Below are 17,655 nucleotides of genomic sequence, written 5' to 3'. Positions count from 1 at the left end.
TTGAAGGGCTGTGGAAACCTCATATATTCTTAAATTTCAAGGACAAGCTGAGTAGGTGGGGAGCTGCTAGCATGTTGTGCTGTACTGTGACTTTTTCCTTGAAGCCGAAAGCTTCCATCTGTTGTATTTACCACACATTAAACTGGTTCCACAAGAAATGCACTGTCACTTAATGCAAGGGCCGGTGCTGAAGGCAGGAGACAGACGTGCCTTGGGCTGGTATGTTGTTAATCTATTCCAAGAACAAAGGGAAAGGTTTTCCTGTAGATGCTGACTCTCCTCCCAAGTCCTTAAAACGTGATGCTTTTCTGCTTGTCCCAATCTTGTTCCTCTCACACCTGTGGACTACCAGGCATCTGGTCCTGGCAGTTCTAGTCTCATATGACTTATTTCAAAACCAAGGATGCCAAGACCTTTTTAGCAATCTGTTTTCCCTGCCCTGATCTGGGAAGCACTGAATCACCCAAGCTGGCAATTTAAATGGCAGGTGCCTACCCTCTTCTGGAAAATTCTGGTTAGGGCAATAGAAACATTTCTGAGAATGGGGAGGAAAAGGTAATTAATAACTCTGAGGGCACTGTATTTAATATAGCAAATTTCATCTCAAGTATTCAGTAAGAAGCTGGTAGAGTTCAATAATGGGCAGCTGTAATAACAGACACCATGACCAGACCTGTTCCATACGCCTTACTCACAGGGTTATAATGACACCAATTTGCTTAAACATCCAAGTGTGGTGCCAGAGAATTTATAGCTTGTCTAGTTACCATGACGATTCAAAGTTCACCATGTGTTATCTTCAGCTTGTTGGCTTTGCTCTTACCTTTGGCTTCTTGGTTTGTTTGGGTTTTTGTTTTTCCCCCTTGCTCCCACTGTGGTTCACATAACTAGCATTTACTTTAGACATTTTTAAATTATGTTTAAAAAAAGGAGTGGGGAGAGGTGTGGGTCTTCATTGTAGTGCCAATTAATGTTTACTGAGAGTGGAATTAGACTGCATCTGAGTTTGCCTTTGGTATGTTACTGAAATAGGATTAATAGAGAAACAGGAGTTTAGAGAATTTAACTGAAGGATGTTAGCTGTGCCACCATTGTTAAAGATTTGGAAGGAGACAAACACTTGATGGAGAGAGGCAGGCTGAGTTGTAATCCTGTTCTGCCTGACCCTGTGGTATCTAAGGAAAAGAGCAGGGCAAGCCTCCTTCTCCCTTGTGTCCTCTCGGCTCAGAAGAGCTGAGACTGGCGTGATCTTTCCTTCTTGTGTCTCCTTTCGGCTGCTGTTGAAGATGACGTTTGGCAAGGCAGGCCTTTGATCTGACACAGCACAACTGGCTTTGTGTTGTTGACCCTGATGGGATTTTACTATGTACTTAAGAACAGGACCCAAAAAGGCAAGGCTAAGTGATCCCTGTTGAATTCAGTAGGTGTAAATGAGCCTTTAAAAATTTACCGCTCCTCCAGTGGAGTAGTGCAAACCCTTTGCCTCTCTTAGGTTCGGTGACTTAGAGTAGCCATACTGTCTTCCTGGAACAGCTTTACAGCATGCTTCCCTCAAGTTATAGGTCCTTAGGATGGGCTGCTACTTGTCCTCTTGCCTTGTCTGACCCTTCCCTGCATTAAGTTGTTAGAGGAGGGCTTGAAAAAGGCAGAACTCAAACAAGAAACTAAACTCAACCCCCTACTTCCTGCTTTTGTTCAGTGCCAGAAGCACAGCAGGAAGCATTTTCCTGCAGGAGACCAGGCCTACTGGTTTTCCTTACTTTGCTCTGTGCTGCTGTCTTCCTGTTGGGATGGAGTGGATTGGGAAACAATTAGTTCCCTCACACTGTGAAAAGAAATCTAATCCTCCAGCAACAGGAGAGCAGTGACCTGTGTATTGCACTCTTAAAGTTGAATTATGGCAGATTTTGGATGCTGTACTTGTGAAATTATTTATGTGAAAGTGATTACTGCATTATTTAGTGCATATTTATTCTTATCACATGCAGCCTTAGCAGCACCTCACATAACATTTTCAGTGATCTTACAGCCATCTCTCCTATGACCCCTGCCCACAACCACGGGGTCTCCTGCCAGACTTGTGGAGCTTCTTTCTACCTTGTTCCCCAGAAGGTCTGATCTTTATTTTTGTGGCAGGTCAGGAAGCTGTATGAAAGCAGCTGTACTGGGCCAGACCAAAGATTTATTCAGCCAAATGTCATATCCCAGTAGCTACCAAAACCAGACACCCCTAAGAGAGTCAGAGCACGCAAATTAAGATATTTATCACACGGAGCTTACAAACTGCTTTTGCTGGTGTAGTTTCCATGAATTTAGTATCCTTCAGTGGGTTCCCTTTGATGGAAATGCCCATTCTCCTCTTAAATTCATGTCAGCCTTTAGTATCCGTAATGCCCTTTGGTCAGAACTTCAAATTTCAACTACATGTTGAGCTATCTGCCCCCACCCTTAATCCCACTCCTAGTGTTAACAGTCAGCTCACAGCCCAGATGTGAAGCTGGATTTAGCACCTCTGTCAAGCTCATTACTTTTAACTTACCTATTTGGTAGTTCACCTGTTTCTACATCTGGTATTGTAAGCTCTTTTGCAGCTCTTCACAGACAGTCCTGGTCCCCTGAATATTTGTATTATCAGCAACATTTATCACCACACTGCTCAACAGGCTAACCCTTACATCACATCTCAAAAGACAGCTCTTTTACTTGGATAAGTACTGTAAATGTGCACAAGTGGGGATTCTTCATTGTGTACCAGAAAGCCACAGGATTTCCTAGTGGCTTCAGTGTAAAAACCAAGTTCTAAAGCTCAAGGGGCAGGAGGCCTCTCAACTCCATCCAGGATGACAAGAAAGCCAGAAATCACTTCGTAGCCAAGTCTGGCACCACTTCCTGAATGTTTCTTAAACAACTAAATTTAACCAGTTAATATTATTATTGCCATCAGAATGCCTTTGTCTGTTACTGCTTTAATGGCTACCTCACTCGTACCTCTTCCTTGAAATGAGTGTTCCTAAACACAAGGGAACATACAAAGTAAGTATTCTGAGAAGAACCAGCTTCACCCAAAGGACTGCTGATATTAATGCCTTCACCACCTGTGTTCCTGGGAAGCAGCATGTCAAAAGCTGCAGCAGCAGAACAAGAACAAGCCTTTATATTCAATATTTTTTTAATTAAGAAATCAATCACATGAGGAAGCATACAGACCATGGTTTGTGACAAATGCTGTGTTACAGTGCTTTCTGCTACAAAGATCATTTACAGCATTCAGTTATGTGTACGTATCTGCCCGTGGGCTGTGTACACCAAGTCTGATACATACACCACCATAATTTCACAATTCAATCAGCTACATGTGCCAATTGAATTTATTGATGAATTCCAAATTCACTTCAATCCGAACATGAATTTATATATTAAAGCAAATCTCTAAATTCCCCTGTTGTAGAATAACTCTGTTTCTTCTGTAGATGTCAGAATTTCCGGTTCAAGGTCTGCTCGCTTTATCTGCAATGTATAGAGAACAGGAATCACCACCACCATATTGTGGTAAGTATAAGTTAAATTCTTTTTACTGCATTGAACTGGGCACAAACTGAAATATTGCATCCACAAGCAAGACTGCATGGGATTTTGGGTTCTTTGTTTATTTGGGTTTGAGGTTTTTTTTTGTTGTTGTTTTGGGGCTTGCTTTTTTTTTTTTTTTCCCTTCTCTGACATCTTCTATATAGAAGCGCAGGGACAAGGGAAGAAATAAGTTTTACTTGAAATTACAGGTACTCCCAGGATCTAAATAGAGCATTAGTGATGTTATCTCCATTCACTACAGAGTCATTTAGGTTGGAAAAGACCTTTAAGATCATCAAGCCCAACCATAAATACATTTGGGTGACTCACCCAGGAGAACTTCTGGGAACTGGGAAGCTCAAAGGGAAGCAACCAGTCATACTTCAGTACATAATTTCTCACAAGTCCCCTCAGTTTACCCTTGTTGCCATAAGAGATTAAGAAATCTAGAAAAAGAGATTGCAGTGCCAGAAAGTTTAGGCAAATAAAAGAAACCACTAAAAACGGCAAGAGCCCAGTCTGTGATTTTCTGAGAATATTCACACACTGCTGATAAGGGAGAGGAAATAAATGCAGAAAGGAACCCCAGGCTCCTGTCTCACTTGGCTTTCTTCAAAGCCCAAGGTTCAAGGGCTACATCCTCCATGTAAAACCGACCAGGATGGCATACCTTCCCAGGGAACAGATTACACTTCACAGTTCAGCAAAGCAGGCTGAGGAGATGTCGCATGTGGGTTGGTCTATCTCTGTGATGAGCTCATGCTGACTTTGTGTGAAAGAAAAAATTCTCATCTACATCCTTCCTTTCTCCAGCGGGACTGAAAACAGTGCTGGAAAAACCTTGCTTTTGATGTTTAAGACGGCTCTCCTGACCTTGTTGCTTCAGGCTTTTGTGAAAATCTGATACATCTACACTGAAGTGTAAATATAAATAACACATAATGCAGCCTAGACCTAGAAAGTCCTGTAGGCCTCTGCCTAGTACATGGGCCTTCACAAGCAGCCTCACCACTGCCTGTTTTAGATGCATAGCCATGTTAAACCTAGTGGTTTTCTTCTGTGTAGCCTTAAGACTGCTGGAATGATTTCTGGAATGACTATTTAATATAAAAAGAAGCCTAAATCAATTCATATGAAAGGACTTACCTTCCCACACTGCGGGAACATACTAAGTGAGACTGGCAGCATCCCTGTTAGTACTGACGTAATCATAACCATTCTCACTGAAGCCAGAGCACGTGGAGTTATAACAAATTTTGCTCTGTCCAAGACACTGAAGAAGTAAATCAGTTTGGGCTCAAAAAATAATACGACAGTGAGACAAAGAGCATTAGCTACTATTTTAATGGTTAAAATTGCACTGAAATTAGTAGTAACCTGGGCTTATGAATCCTAAAGGAGTTTCCTTACTTTATTTCTTACATTCTTACTCCTAGCTTCCTGTTCTTTCCCCTTATTTTCTATTTAGCTGCAGCATTTTCCAAGCCCAAGATTAAGAAAATAAGCAGCAAGATCAAAGTGACAAAAGAAGGTGCATTAGTGCTTTAAAGTGCCTCAGTTTTTCTTGCATTACCCTCTTTCCTTTCAGATTTAGTTCCTCCTGGCAATCCTACTTTGCATTGTGCAAAAATTTATTACATATTTAAAATTTTATCTTACATCTGCATTTATGTCTTCTGGTAACAGAAGTCGGTTAAACTGACTAAAAAAGGAGAATAGGGAATTGATTTAGGCGATACCAAATTACATGACATAGACGATCCCTACCAAAAGCTCGGGACAGGGTAAGAATTTTCTCATAAAGCATGCAATGAATGCTTCTTATGATACAGGGTTTTTAAATGCAAAAGCAAGAACACGTTTTTAAATATATGGAAAACTATTTGTAAATTTGGATCCAGTTTTAGTTTTAGTTGCAAATTCAAGTGCCATATCACCTCTTCAGAAATAACAAATCTAAGCTAGGCTAAGCACTGTGAACAACCCTGACACCAAACACTGGGACTCAAATCAAGTTAGGGAACCCAGGTGCTGGAAAACAGCCTGTCAGGAGAGCATAAACATTTCCTGCGGGGGAGCAGAGAGGAAACCCTCATAGTTTTTACACAACTTCCTGCAAACCCTCAAAGCATGGATGTGGCCCTAACCAGATTCATTTACTTATCTAAATAAATCACAGTAGCTCAACAGAAACTTCCCAGATAATCACTTCTACCGAGGCAAGTAGTACTGCAAACCCAAGAAAAAATTGGCAAGTGGTAACAGGCAGGTTGCAAACCAGAATACACACTGACCAGGCACCCCCAGCCCTTCTGCAGTACCTCCTACCTTTCCACAAAGTATGTGAGCACAGATGGCAGGGAGAACGTTGTCCCAAACAAGACTGCTCTGGACAATGCTGTTTCTTTAACGGCCTCCAGGGAGAGAGAAAAATAAATGTTGTTAGAGCAGTGTTTTGTGCAGCTTTGAATGCTGCATGCTTCTGTGAGCACTTTTATACTCTGGAGTTTCAAGCAACAGATTAATGAGGGATAAAAAACATTTGTTAGAGGAATTCTTTCTTAAATGGAAACTGAACTCCTACAAGTGGCAAATATTCCACTTGTGACTAAGAAATACCTTAAAAGGGAGGTGAAGCTACTGATGTCATATCAAGTTTTCCTACCATGATGATAATTTTGCTGAGGCTTGCTTTTTCTAAGTTGTGCTGAACTTCTTCCAAATGGTTATACCTTCTGGGCATCCTGACTACCCTGTGTTAAATCTGAAGTTCTCTCTCCAGCTGTCCACAAATCTTCATGCTCATATCTAGCTGTTTCCTCCACTCTGGACACCAGCATAGAAAAGGAGGGTCACTGATAGCAAGTAAAATATGACTCTGCTGTAGTTCCTGTGCCAGGCTCTACAGTGAATGCTGGTAAGCAAAGCAAGGAGCAAATACAGAGTCAGCACCTGGAGCCCATGGATAAAATGACCCTGACAGACACAGCCTTTAAATAATATTCCCACTATAGAAGGTGCACGTGATATGTACAATACAGGGCTTTTCTCCAAGCTGTTCCATAAGAAGAAGGTCCAAGAGCCTTGTCTCCTTCTGAGGTGACCAGAGAAAGCAGAAATGCCTGCTCTGGTGTCTCAGTGGCTCAACTCTGGCACTCAGTAATATTGGTCTGGGGAGGCTCCCAACCCCTGCAGACACAAGGGTTGTAAACCTGGTTCCTAAGATCTAGTCCAAGCCTACCCAAAGATTCAGCACCTGATCTGATATTACCTCTTTTCAATATATCTAACTATCTACTCTCAGAATCACATCCAGCTCTTAGCAGAGAATGAAAGGCAAGTCAAAAGACCTCCACACCCTTGCCTACCTTCTTACCAGCCTTCTGCGATACTCCTACAACCTTGCCGTTCCTGTCCATCACTTCAATTCCATTCTCAAATTCCGGGCTTCTCACTGTTGCCACAGTAAACGCAGTCATCAAGCCTGCACAGTTAAAGAGGATATTTGCTTTTAAAGATTAAAAAAAAAACCTATCTCAATAGTAAAATTCATTATTAGGTGCATTTTCCACTTCCAGTTCAACAGTTCACAACTGAATAACCTGGCAGCTGAAGACGACTGCCCCATAAAAATCTCTTTGGGATCTCACTGTTTCAGGAGCTTAAGCAAGATTTTAAGGCCCCAATCCTAAAAGGTGCTTTGTCATTATGGACTCAGAGCTTTCAATCACTGCCATCCAGCTCAAATCACAAGTACTTTGTTCTTAAGAGAAAACAGAGGGATTTGTGTTGTAGGTAGGTTTTGTACTGGTCAGTGCAAAATCCAGCACAGAAGAAAAGATCCTGAAGGGAACAGACTTCCAGTAAAGGCTGCATCTCTGTTTTGAAAGGGAAGGTGCCAGGGGGAGCACTGGCTCTAATATGTTCCATTATGGCACTTGTCTGCCCAGCTGTGTGTCCGGTACGAGTGACAGTGCTTCAGCTGGATCCTAGATGAGAATGTTTCAGTCTCCTCCAGACCCAGTTTTAAAAGGTACCTGAAAACATCCACGTCACAGTCTGCCACTAAAAAAAACAAGCCTAAACCACTAGCACTTAGAAAGACGATACCAAATGGGAGTTAGTAATCTAGCTGGTTTTTTCCTTTCTCTTTTCTAGACTGAGGTGTAGGTATAACAGGGTATAGTCTGGCAAACTGACCTTGCTTGAAGTAGTAGATTTGTCTTTTTATTAGTTTTTGGCAAGGCTGTTCAATAAAGACATCAGTGTAACAGATAGATAATACTTTTCAAATGCTGGACTGATATTTATCAATTACCTGCAGGGTTTTTTCTACATTTAAGAAAACGGAAGCACATTTTAACACCTGCTCCAAGGAAAAAAAAAGTCAGAAAGCTCTAATGCAGGTCCTCAGATCTGGGTAGTCATCTCGCATAACTTGGAACAGAAGAGATGACGTGTTTTAATTTTACCAGTTTCCCCTAGGAAAGGCCAGAAGTTTCTTTAATGACATTAAAAAAAACAGTTAATGACATCAAGTAAACTTGTCCTAGTGCAACAAGGAGCTATGCCAATGCACACCTAGACCTGTGTCACACTCTGGTATCATCTATGTGCCAAACAAGGTCATGTCAGTTCTGGTGCTACTGCCCTCCTGGTCCATCCTGGCAGTCTATATGATTTTGGGTATAAATGTGCAAGCCAAAGAAAAATACCAACTGCATCCCTGGATATCTTTGAAGAAATAGTTGCATGTCAGGCATACAAAGGTCAGAAGAGTACTCTGCAGCTCTAAAACTAAAAACCAGCAAGAATCAGAGGTCAGCTACACACATCAGTGAGCGTTTACTCTCACATAGAAAGGACAGCACCCAGCAAAAGCAGTCAGAGAGGAAAGCTAGGAAACAGTAAGACCACACCTGTGCAACGGCAAGGAAATTCTAGTCACATGGGGGTAGCAAATGGCCCTCAGACCAACTGCATGATGTACAGTTTCTTTTTACTCACCAAGAAGGGGAGCTGGTACAAGTTTTTTGACGATGAGCTGCGTTAAGGGACTCTTCAATGTGTAACGATTCATGAAGATATGAGGAACAGCCTAAGACATTGGAAGAAAACAGGCACCCTCTTTTTTTAAAAAAAATGTGCAGCATTTCAGTAGTGCAACAGGTTAGGAAAATTAATCTGTGACTTAGTAAATAGCTGCCATCTATAAAAATAAACAAATGCCTTGTTTTAACATTCCAACAAAATACACATTCTCTAGTTAAGGTGTTTGTAATCACTCTTAGGTAAGAATACAACATATGATTAAAAAAAAAAAAGCATTAAACATTATTACACAGAGGACAGCAGCAATGTGAATACAAAGACAGAAAAAGGAAAACGATTACCTCTGACTAATATTCTTTGAACATCCGTCCAACTGCCTTATGTCATATACTGCTCTCTCCCTCAAACAGGAAACCAGGTTTACTTGTGTATTTGTTCCTAATTCTCTACTGTTTAAGCCCAATCCTATATTCCCATAATACACTTGCAGGAAGTTTCACTTTGGAATAAATGGCCAGGACACCAGCTAGTGCTCAGAGCCTCCCTTGGAGGACAAAGGGGATAAACTCCCACATTCACCTAACGGGCCTAGTTGCCTCCCCAGACCACCGCAAGTCCTGGGCACTGCTGGTCCAACCGTTTTGCCTAGCAGACAGGGGTGAAAGTCCCTCTAAAAAAAGCAGGAACAATCATATTTTTCTGCCAGAAGGTTAATAAATATCACTGTTTAGTGTGGAGAGTGAAAAAATGCTTAGAGGGGCATCTACACTTGCAATGAGTGTCATGAGGATACCAGAGCCCATTCTGATGTAGCAAACTCCAGAAACCGCAAGTTCTTATTCCAGCGCAGCACAGAGCTAGCTAGGTAGCCCTCAGCTACCTAGCCCTCCTGGAAGGCTAACCCACCTGCATTCAGTGCAGTATTTTCATGGCTATGCTGTTCCTGGCTTCTGAGCTAACTCTATCCAGTACAGACACCTCCAGATTTTACCACTTGTTTATAGCGAGACCAATCTTCCACAGTACCACATCAAAAGTCAACTATAACCACCCAGTGGGTTACTCTGTGTTTGTAAACCCTGGCCATTTGTTGTCACTAACCATTTCCTAAGCTTGCAGAATATTAAAGAAAAGGACAGAAGAGGAAGTTAAGCAAGGCACTGGCTGATAGATGATTAGGAAAATTCTTATTGTGAACAGTTCTGGGGCAAGACATCAGAGTAGAGCATAGACCACAATCCTGAACGGTATCCGGCGGTGTGATTATCTCGGCACCTACTCCTTCTCAGGAGAGCTTATGAGGAAAGCAATCATTGAGCAAATACATACACCAACACACGCTGCATAGGAAATTGCTCCCAAGCCACAGAAGATCTGCTTTTCTTGAAGCGAGTAGTCCTAAGACAGGCAGAAGAAACACACTACATAAGTACCTTTGTAAAACACTTGTAAATCATGTTCAGAACGGTCTTGTGCAATTAAGATGATTTCAAAAATAAAAATCAACACATACTTCAACCTTTGAGGTACCATTTCCATTGCATAGGGTGAATCCTGTGGTATATGCGTGAAACACGAACTGCATAAACAAGAGATTACAAGAAAACTGAATTTGGGATTGAGACTAGAAGACGCATAAATGTAGAAAGAAAGAGGCAATTACCTGACAAAAAAAAGTTTGCTTTGCGTGGAGCTGCAGAGATGAAGTAATAACCTAAGAGGAAAACCCCACAAGAAAATTAGGTTTGATCAGTCTGTAAGTTTTTGGTGAGCCGTGGTTGGCTACAGCATGAAAAGAACTGCTGTTGCTATTTGCAGCAGTGTCAAAGGCTCCAGTCAGCACCCAAAACCATTTACCTTGATTCTAGGCTAACAGACTTTCTTGCTACAGATGTGACATACTCACTCTATTCGACATAAAACACAGAGACACAGTGATTAAAACACTACGTGCAAGAATATTTGAGCAAGATGCTTTCTGACCCAAACTAAAAACTGCATTTTTACCCGAGAAGCTTAAATAGATGCACATAAAAGAACTAAGGTAATAAAAATGTAATTAAAGAAGTGAACGAGAAATGGTCAGATTGTACAGCAGGGGTACAAATACTAGATCTAACTGATCTAAGATCAAAGATTTTAATAGTTACTTCCCAACTCCTTCTCAAATTCAGACAGTGAGTAGGAGCTTCAGTTTTAATAAACTGTAGCCTTTTTTGAGGTCTGACCTACCAAGCTGAAGGTGTGGAGAAGAACAGAGTCAATCAAGGTAGGGCAAATGCTGAATAAGAGGAGGGCAGGGAATGTCCAAACCCTTAAAGAAGGATCAGTAATTCATATAATATTAGTGGATCAACTACCTTTATTATTAATGCAGCGCTGAATCTAGCCACATCTATGGAAGAGCATTAAGCTGTAAATATCAAAAGGAAATATTTCTGTTCATTTTGTTACTGTTCTTTATAATAAAAATCTTGATGGCTGTTAAATTAATTCTTTCTACTAGTGCCACGTAAGTCCATGCTGTAATCAGAACAATGTACCTCAATATGTATACTCACAGGCCAAAACCAAAGACAAACACATTTAAATTAATAAACAAGCATATAATTACAGCTATAAATGATATGAAACAAAACTGTGCAACTTTTGAGCCCCATAACAAGAGTTTATTTTTAAATCTTTTGTAATTTCTTGAAAATACCATTTCTTACTTGCCAATGCACAATGTATGTAAGAAAAAAATCACATTCCGAGTCTGAAACACAGAATGCAAGGCCCTGAGTCCTTCCTACTGTAGTTCCGTTTTTTTGAGGTTAAACAGACCAAAACCAGGCCTTGCTCTCAATGCTGAGTGAATTTCACATTGCATCAGAAGGCTGACCTTCAGATGTGAATGATCTCTCTGAATACTGCTGAAGGAAGCTAGCTAGCAGGTTTGGACTTCCAATGGGACTCCTTAAGGGCTCGATTTCTAGGTTTCTCGGTACTCCTCATAAAACAGATACCACTTTAAAAAACTCGTGCTGAAAATACAACAGAGAAGCCTAAAACCTTCTATTCCCTTCCTCCAACCCATGCCTTAAGAAAAATGTAAGCCCTGCAGTACACTGCCATCTTTCATGATTACTCACCAATGGAAGAGATAAGGGCAGGAAGGCTGAAAAGAAAGAAAACTATTTCAGTCAAAGTAACTGCTGTGAGTCTAGATGGATGGGTTTGAGCAGAAAGTTCCTCTAACTTCCCCCTTCTAGGTTCAGCTCTAAGTAAAACACTGCCCACAAAAAACCACCATCACCATGGACTTCAGTTCTAACCTTTGCCTCTCGTTGCTCATTCAGGAAGCCAGAATACCTGGTCATAGCTCATAGCCAAAAGGAGCCCTTGTGAACTCCACTCAGTGTGGCTACTCGGAAACGATATAGCTGAGTTTCGAAGGGAAATTCAACACTATTAAAAAAAAGAGCCGCCACAGCTCTAAGTGATTACACAAGACAATAAGTAAACAGCCCAAGTATGGTTGTATCTGATTAACAACCTGTGCTGTCTTGGCTCCCTAAACAACACCCCAAGCAGACTTAATCTGCCACCACAGCAAGTAAATTCATACAGTAGCCACATCCATCAAGTGAAAACGTAGCTCACATAGACTGTTTCATACGTGGAGGGATTTTGGAACCCATTCTGCAGTGACAAGAAACAGATTGGTCAGACGATTTCCATCTAGATGAGCAGATTATTCCTGTGGTCCTGTTGAGCAATTTTTCCCACAGTTTAATAAATCTTCAACAGATATGACAATGCAACTAACAGGCTACTTGCTTTTCTATATGGAGAAGAGTATCGCTGGAGTATCACAGCGGTTATTTACTATAAGCTATTTCCCTTTGATGCTTCAGTCACATACATAAAACTTCTCTTAAGGCAACTTACCTGGAGGTCTAAACACAACAGGAATTATTTGGTCTGTATCAGGATGTACACTGGACTTAAAAGAAAAAAAGAAAAACCAACAACAGAAGAAAAGGCAAATTAGACAACCTTTGCGATACTTAAATAAGAAGGAAAAAAAAAATTATAAATATTTTGTAAACTTACCAGGCTTAGCAGGAAGGCTTTTTTTGTCTAAACAATTTGAAAATTAGGTTAGTAGTCAGGTTTCAGAAGAGATTGAGTAAAATCTTTTTTCTGAATTTCCCCCCCTCCCCAATAACTTACTTTACATAAAGTGCTATATATGTTTACATCCCTTTAATTTTTTTCCCGTCAAATTTCTCTCCACATACTCCTTGTTGAATATAACTTACATCCCATGTGCTGTGTAACAGCACCAAAGCACACACTACAGCAGAACAGAAAGTTAATCTAAAAAAGTTAAGCTAGTAGGTATTTTAAAACAGAACATGCCTAAACACTTATGTTAAGATTTAGCTTTTCTGAAATCACAGAAGTTTTTATTTCTCCCTTCAGACTTTGACACGCAAGGTACTAAATGCAACAGGAAGAGCTCAGCGCATAGTGAGTCAAAAGAAAGACTCCTTTTAACGAAGCAAGGGTTCAGCATTACTTCCAGCAATCTTCTGAGTAGATTTCCCACCCAACTACTGCTGCTGTTCGTTTTATGAGATGTGGAACCAAACCAACCTGTCCTCCGTATGGTGATGCCACATCTAAGATTCAAAATGAGCTCGTTAAGCATTTGGTGTATTTATCACCTACCAGTATCATCCCAGCTGAGGACAGACAAGCTTAGAGCAATGATTCCTAGAGTGATCTAAGAACTTCCTTTAACCTCAGCTACATGATACATGGCCTCGCATTCTTCAGGATGATAATACTGCAATTTAAGTCAGTAGTAATCCAAAGAAATTCCTACTAGATTCATAGATCAGAAAAAACTCCGTAGTAATGTATCTGAAGCTCAGTATTCAGTCTACTAGCTCTTATGTTAATATCAACCACCTCGGCCATGAAAAGACACCCCTCCATTTTCCATAAACTGCACTCCAAAATACCTGATCATTCTGTACAGGCTCACTTAGGGTCTTCCCACTGTTTTGTATGAATAACCTGCTGCTTCTTATTTCATCCTATAGTTGAGAAAAAAAACACCACCAAAACAAACAGAAAAAATAATTCAGATTTCAATATTCTGAAGTATAATATATCACTTATAAAACACTCTAAATACAAACCTACAATGTCAAGCTAATAACACACCTGCCCCTCACCAGAGCGGTGAAAGCAAGAATACACCTAGAGACACAACCAATTCACCATCATAGAAACTATTTTAGATTAGTCAGGCTCCCTTGGTCCCTTTAAGTATTAATCCTACAACCCAATACACAAATGCACTGGAAATTTAAGCATAGGCAAAATCTCACTGAATTCAAGAGTGTTAATCTTGTACTCAGAGTTACCCATGTACGCTGGCAAACTCAAAGATTTGCTGCCAGAGCAGCCATCTGATATCCCCACAGGCACCTAGATGACTATTTGAAAACAAAATTCCAAATCAGACTTTTAAAATTACCAGAAATGAGTCACAACATCACTAGATGTTCCTGGATGTTCACAAATGTGTGATCAAGTTCTAGATTGTACACTTTTCCTTTAAACTCGGCTTAAGCTTTTAATTACAGAAAACAGGTACACTTAAACAAAGAGAATAAAACTGTAACGTCATGTAGGTATCCACAGTCTACATAAAAAACAGCCTTTCAGGAGAATTTATGGGATGATTTGACTTTTCTTCAACAGGTACACCTCTGTTTGCAACAGTGTATATTAATTCAAGATGTGAACTAATTCCAGATCTCCAAATCCCTGAACGTAATATAAAATTTTCTTGTTTGCATTTACAGATATATAAAGCACATTTACTAAATTGTATTATTTGTACATGTAAATATATAGAGATGTGTATTCATACCATACACACATATATATAGATGAATACACAAAACACAGTAACTCTGCAGGTGACAACGGAATATCTCATGTACACACATTTTGACAGTGTTTTTTTTGCTTTAATGGAGCTTTCCCCTCAAAAAGAAAAATCAGCAAAAATTCCTTTAACATACTGACCAACCAGCCAACTCTCATACAACATGCTGTGCTTTTTCCTCTGTCACCCCAGACAAAACAGTACAGAAGCAGACTGACAGAAAAGCACATCTTTCTCAGAGTCTTGCTGTCATGACAGTTCCTGAAATTCAGAAGCTATGCTTTATGACCAACAATGTCTCTAGCATCACACTTTCAATAATTAATGTTAAAATTGTAGTAATTGTTCTCTGGCATAACAAGAGCCTACAGATCCGTTGTGCTCCCTCTGAGGGAGTTAGCTGCAGTATGTTAATTTCAGTATAGCCACTTGGAAGGGAACCGGAGCCCCATGGGCTTTGGGTGATGCTGCAGGGCCAGAAGGGGCACGCGGCGTGGCCGGCCGAGATCCTGGGTGCCTGCGGTGCCGCCGGGCGATGCCGTCCCGTGCCGGGCTGCCGCAGCTCCCCATGCGCCCAGCTCCTCGCTTGTCTCCCTTGTCTTTGGGGCCTTCTGAACTGGGCTAACTCAACTGCTGGCACGGCAGCCGTGGTCCAAACAGGCTGGCTGAAATGGTGGTGGCCAGAAATGCCCTGTTTCGTGTAATTATACATAAAAACACATACACGCATATGTCTGTCTCCCATACATATATATGTGTATATATGTATGTATTTAGCTTTTCCCCAGTCGCCATGTAACGCTGTTACTTCACACCTCAGCAGAGCCATGGTCTGTAAGGCCACCAGGCAGCAGCCCCGGTGGCAGAAGCCCCGGAGCCCGGGGGGTGCCCGGACCCTCGGTGGGAGCCCCGGAGCCCGGGGGTTGGGGGGGTGCCCGGTCCCCCGGCGCCCCGCATCCCCGTCCCTCTCGTCCCTCCCGTCACCACGGCCGCGGCTCGGCACTCAAAGGCGGCCAGGCCGAGGCACGGTACTCACGGAGGACTTGAGGAGCAGCAGGGGGTCCAAGACATCCACCCAGAGAAGAAACCTCTGGAAAAAAGACTGCCGGAGACCCGAGTCAGGGAGGCGTTATTTCGGGGGCGGGCAGGCAGCCCGCCCGAGCCCCGTACCGTACCGCCCCGCCCCGTCCCGTCCCGTCCCAGCCCCTCCGGTTCGCGCGGCCTCTCACCTGCCCCTCCGCCCTCCAGAACCGCAGGTTGGGGTCCATGAGGCCGCGGCACCGGAAAGGCGCCGCCGGGGGACGGTCCGGCCGCTGCACGCTCCGCCCGGGCACGGTGCCGCAGCGCCGCGATCCCGCCCGGCCGCGGCTCCCGCGGGGTGCGCCTGGGGCGTGCGCGGCCTTCCCGCCCTGAGGGGCTCCCGCTGCCGCGGAGGAGGCGGGCAGGGACGGAAGGAGCCGGCGGGAGGCAGCTGTCGGCTGGGCCGGGGGCGGCGGGGAGCGGTTCCGGTTTCGGAAAGACCCGATCGCCTTTTCCCCTCCCAGCGGTTTCCCCCTGCACGGAGCCAAGGAGCAGGGCTGCGGGGACCCCCTGCGGCCTCCACACTGGCTTAAAGTGACTGAGGGAAGCGAAGGGCCGGGCTGGATGGGGCTGGGAGCGGCCTGGTCTGGTGGCAGGTGTCCCGGCCCGTGGCAGGGGGTGGAGCGGGATGCTCTTTAAGGTCCCTTCCAACCCGAACCGCGCTAGAGAGCTGGGCAGAGAGGAACCTGATGAAGTTCCACAGAGGTCAGTGTAGGGTCCTGCCCCTGGGGAGGGACAGCCCCAGGCACCAGCACAGGCTGGGACTGGCCTCCTGGGGGGCAGCTCTGCGGGGACGGGACTGGGGGTTCTGGGGGCAGCAAGTTGTCCGTGAGCCAGCAGTGGCCCTGTGGCCAAGGAGGCCAGTGGGACCCTGGGGGGCATGAGGAAGAACATGGCCAGCAGGTGGAGGGAGGTGATCCTCCCCCTCTGCTCTGCCCTGCTGAGGCTGCCCCTGGAGTGCTGGGTCCATACTGGGCTCCCCAGTTCGGGAGAGACGGGGAACTGCTGGGGAGGGGCCAGCGGAGGGTACCAAGATGGTGAGGGGACTGGAGCATCCCCCGTATGAGGAAAGGCTGAGGGGCTGGGGCTGCTTAGCCTGGAGAAGAGAAGGCTGAGGGGAGCTCGTCGATGCCTACAAACATCTCAAGGGCGAGTGCCAAGAGGACGGGGCCAGGCTCCTTTCAGTGGTGCCCAGTGACGGGACAAGGGGCAGCGGGCACAGACTGCAGCACAAGAAGTTCCTGTTGAATATGAGGAAGAACAGCTTTACCTGGAGGGTGACGGAGCACTGGCACAGGCTGCCCAGAGAGGCTGCGGGGTCTCCTTCTCTGGAGACATTCAAAACCCGCCTGGACACGACTCTGTGCAACCTGCTCAAGGTGAGCCTGCTTTAGCAGGGGTTGGACTAGATGAGCTCCAGAGGTGCCTTCCAACCCCAGCCACCCTGTGATGCTGTGAAAGATACAGCCGATGAAAGATCAGTGTGTCAGTGCCCTGCAGTTTCACAGGCACAAACAGCTGCCACCAACACCACTAGTGTGTTGTTTTGCATTACTGAGCTGCACAGGGGTTTAACTTCATGTACTATAGGTCCAGAGCAGGTTTATTGGAAAAACTGCATGGATACTAGTGGATTTACACAAAACGGAACTAAAACATTGGGACTGAAAAGAGATTTGCAAGTACTGAAACCTGGAGTATCACTGGGCACCACACATCAGGCTCATTTTTTCATCTTTTCACTTACATTGCAGTGTTGATACCCTGTTACAAAGGTAACTTAGGACACAACAGCCACCTTGCCAAGGTGGCTCCCTTGTGCTTCTGTTTATCTTAAGTCCTTTTCCCTGCTCAAAAAGGCAGAAGATGAAAAATACAAACCCATTCAGTATTGTATTGATTTATCTGGCCCTTCAGTAGCACACCTGCTACTTACTGTCTGCGGCCTGCTCACTGCAGTGCACACACAAAGGCAGTGACGGCTGTTAACTGCTTGCTGCAAA

General features: G+C 43.6%; 1 protein-coding gene across 1 annotated transcript; it reads right to left on the bottom strand.

The window, feature by feature from the left end:
* Positions 1-3,151: 3,151 nt before the first annotated feature.
* Positions 3,152-16,060, bottom strand: SFXN4 (sideroflexin 4). Its single transcript, XM_055721390.1, has 14 exons — positions 15,802-16,060; positions 15,609-15,674; positions 13,635-13,709; positions 12,718-12,744; positions 12,553-12,607; positions 11,754-11,779; positions 10,283-10,333; positions 10,133-10,198; positions 9,949-10,017; positions 8,575-8,665; positions 6,936-7,051; positions 5,896-5,981; positions 4,714-4,828; positions 3,152-3,507 (listed from the first exon to the last, which is right to left on the bottom strand). The coding sequence occupies exons 1-14, from the start codon at positions 15,838-15,840 to the stop codon at positions 3,430-3,432; spliced, it is 960 nt and encodes a 319-aa protein (XP_055577365.1). The 5' UTR covers positions 15,841-16,060; the 3' UTR covers positions 3,152-3,429.
* Between the last annotated feature and the right edge of the window lie 1,595 nt (positions 16,061-17,655).

The sequence above is a fragment of the Falco cherrug genome, chromosome 9, assembly GCF_023634085.1.
Source record: "Falco cherrug isolate bFalChe1 chromosome 9, bFalChe1.pri, whole genome shotgun sequence".
In the NCBI taxonomy this organism is placed as follows: domain Eukaryota; kingdom Metazoa; phylum Chordata; class Aves; order Falconiformes; family Falconidae; genus Falco; species Falco cherrug.
The sequence above is the reverse complement of the archived record's forward strand: the minus strand, read 5'-3'. Positions and strand labels throughout refer to the sequence as shown.

Coding starts and splice junctions, on each gene's coding strand:
- SFXN4 (XM_055721390.1), bottom strand. CDS start 15,840: ATGGACCCCAACCTGCGGTTCTGGAGGGCGGAGGGGCAG. Junction 12,608..12,717: donor AAGCCTTCCTGCTAAGCCTG/GTAAGTTTACAA, acceptor TTTTCTTTTAAG/TCCAGTGTACATCCTGATAC. Junction 11,780..12,552: donor TGTTGTGTTTAGACCTCCAG/GTAAGTTGCCTT, acceptor CTTTCTTTTCAG/CCTTCCTGCCCTTATCTCTT.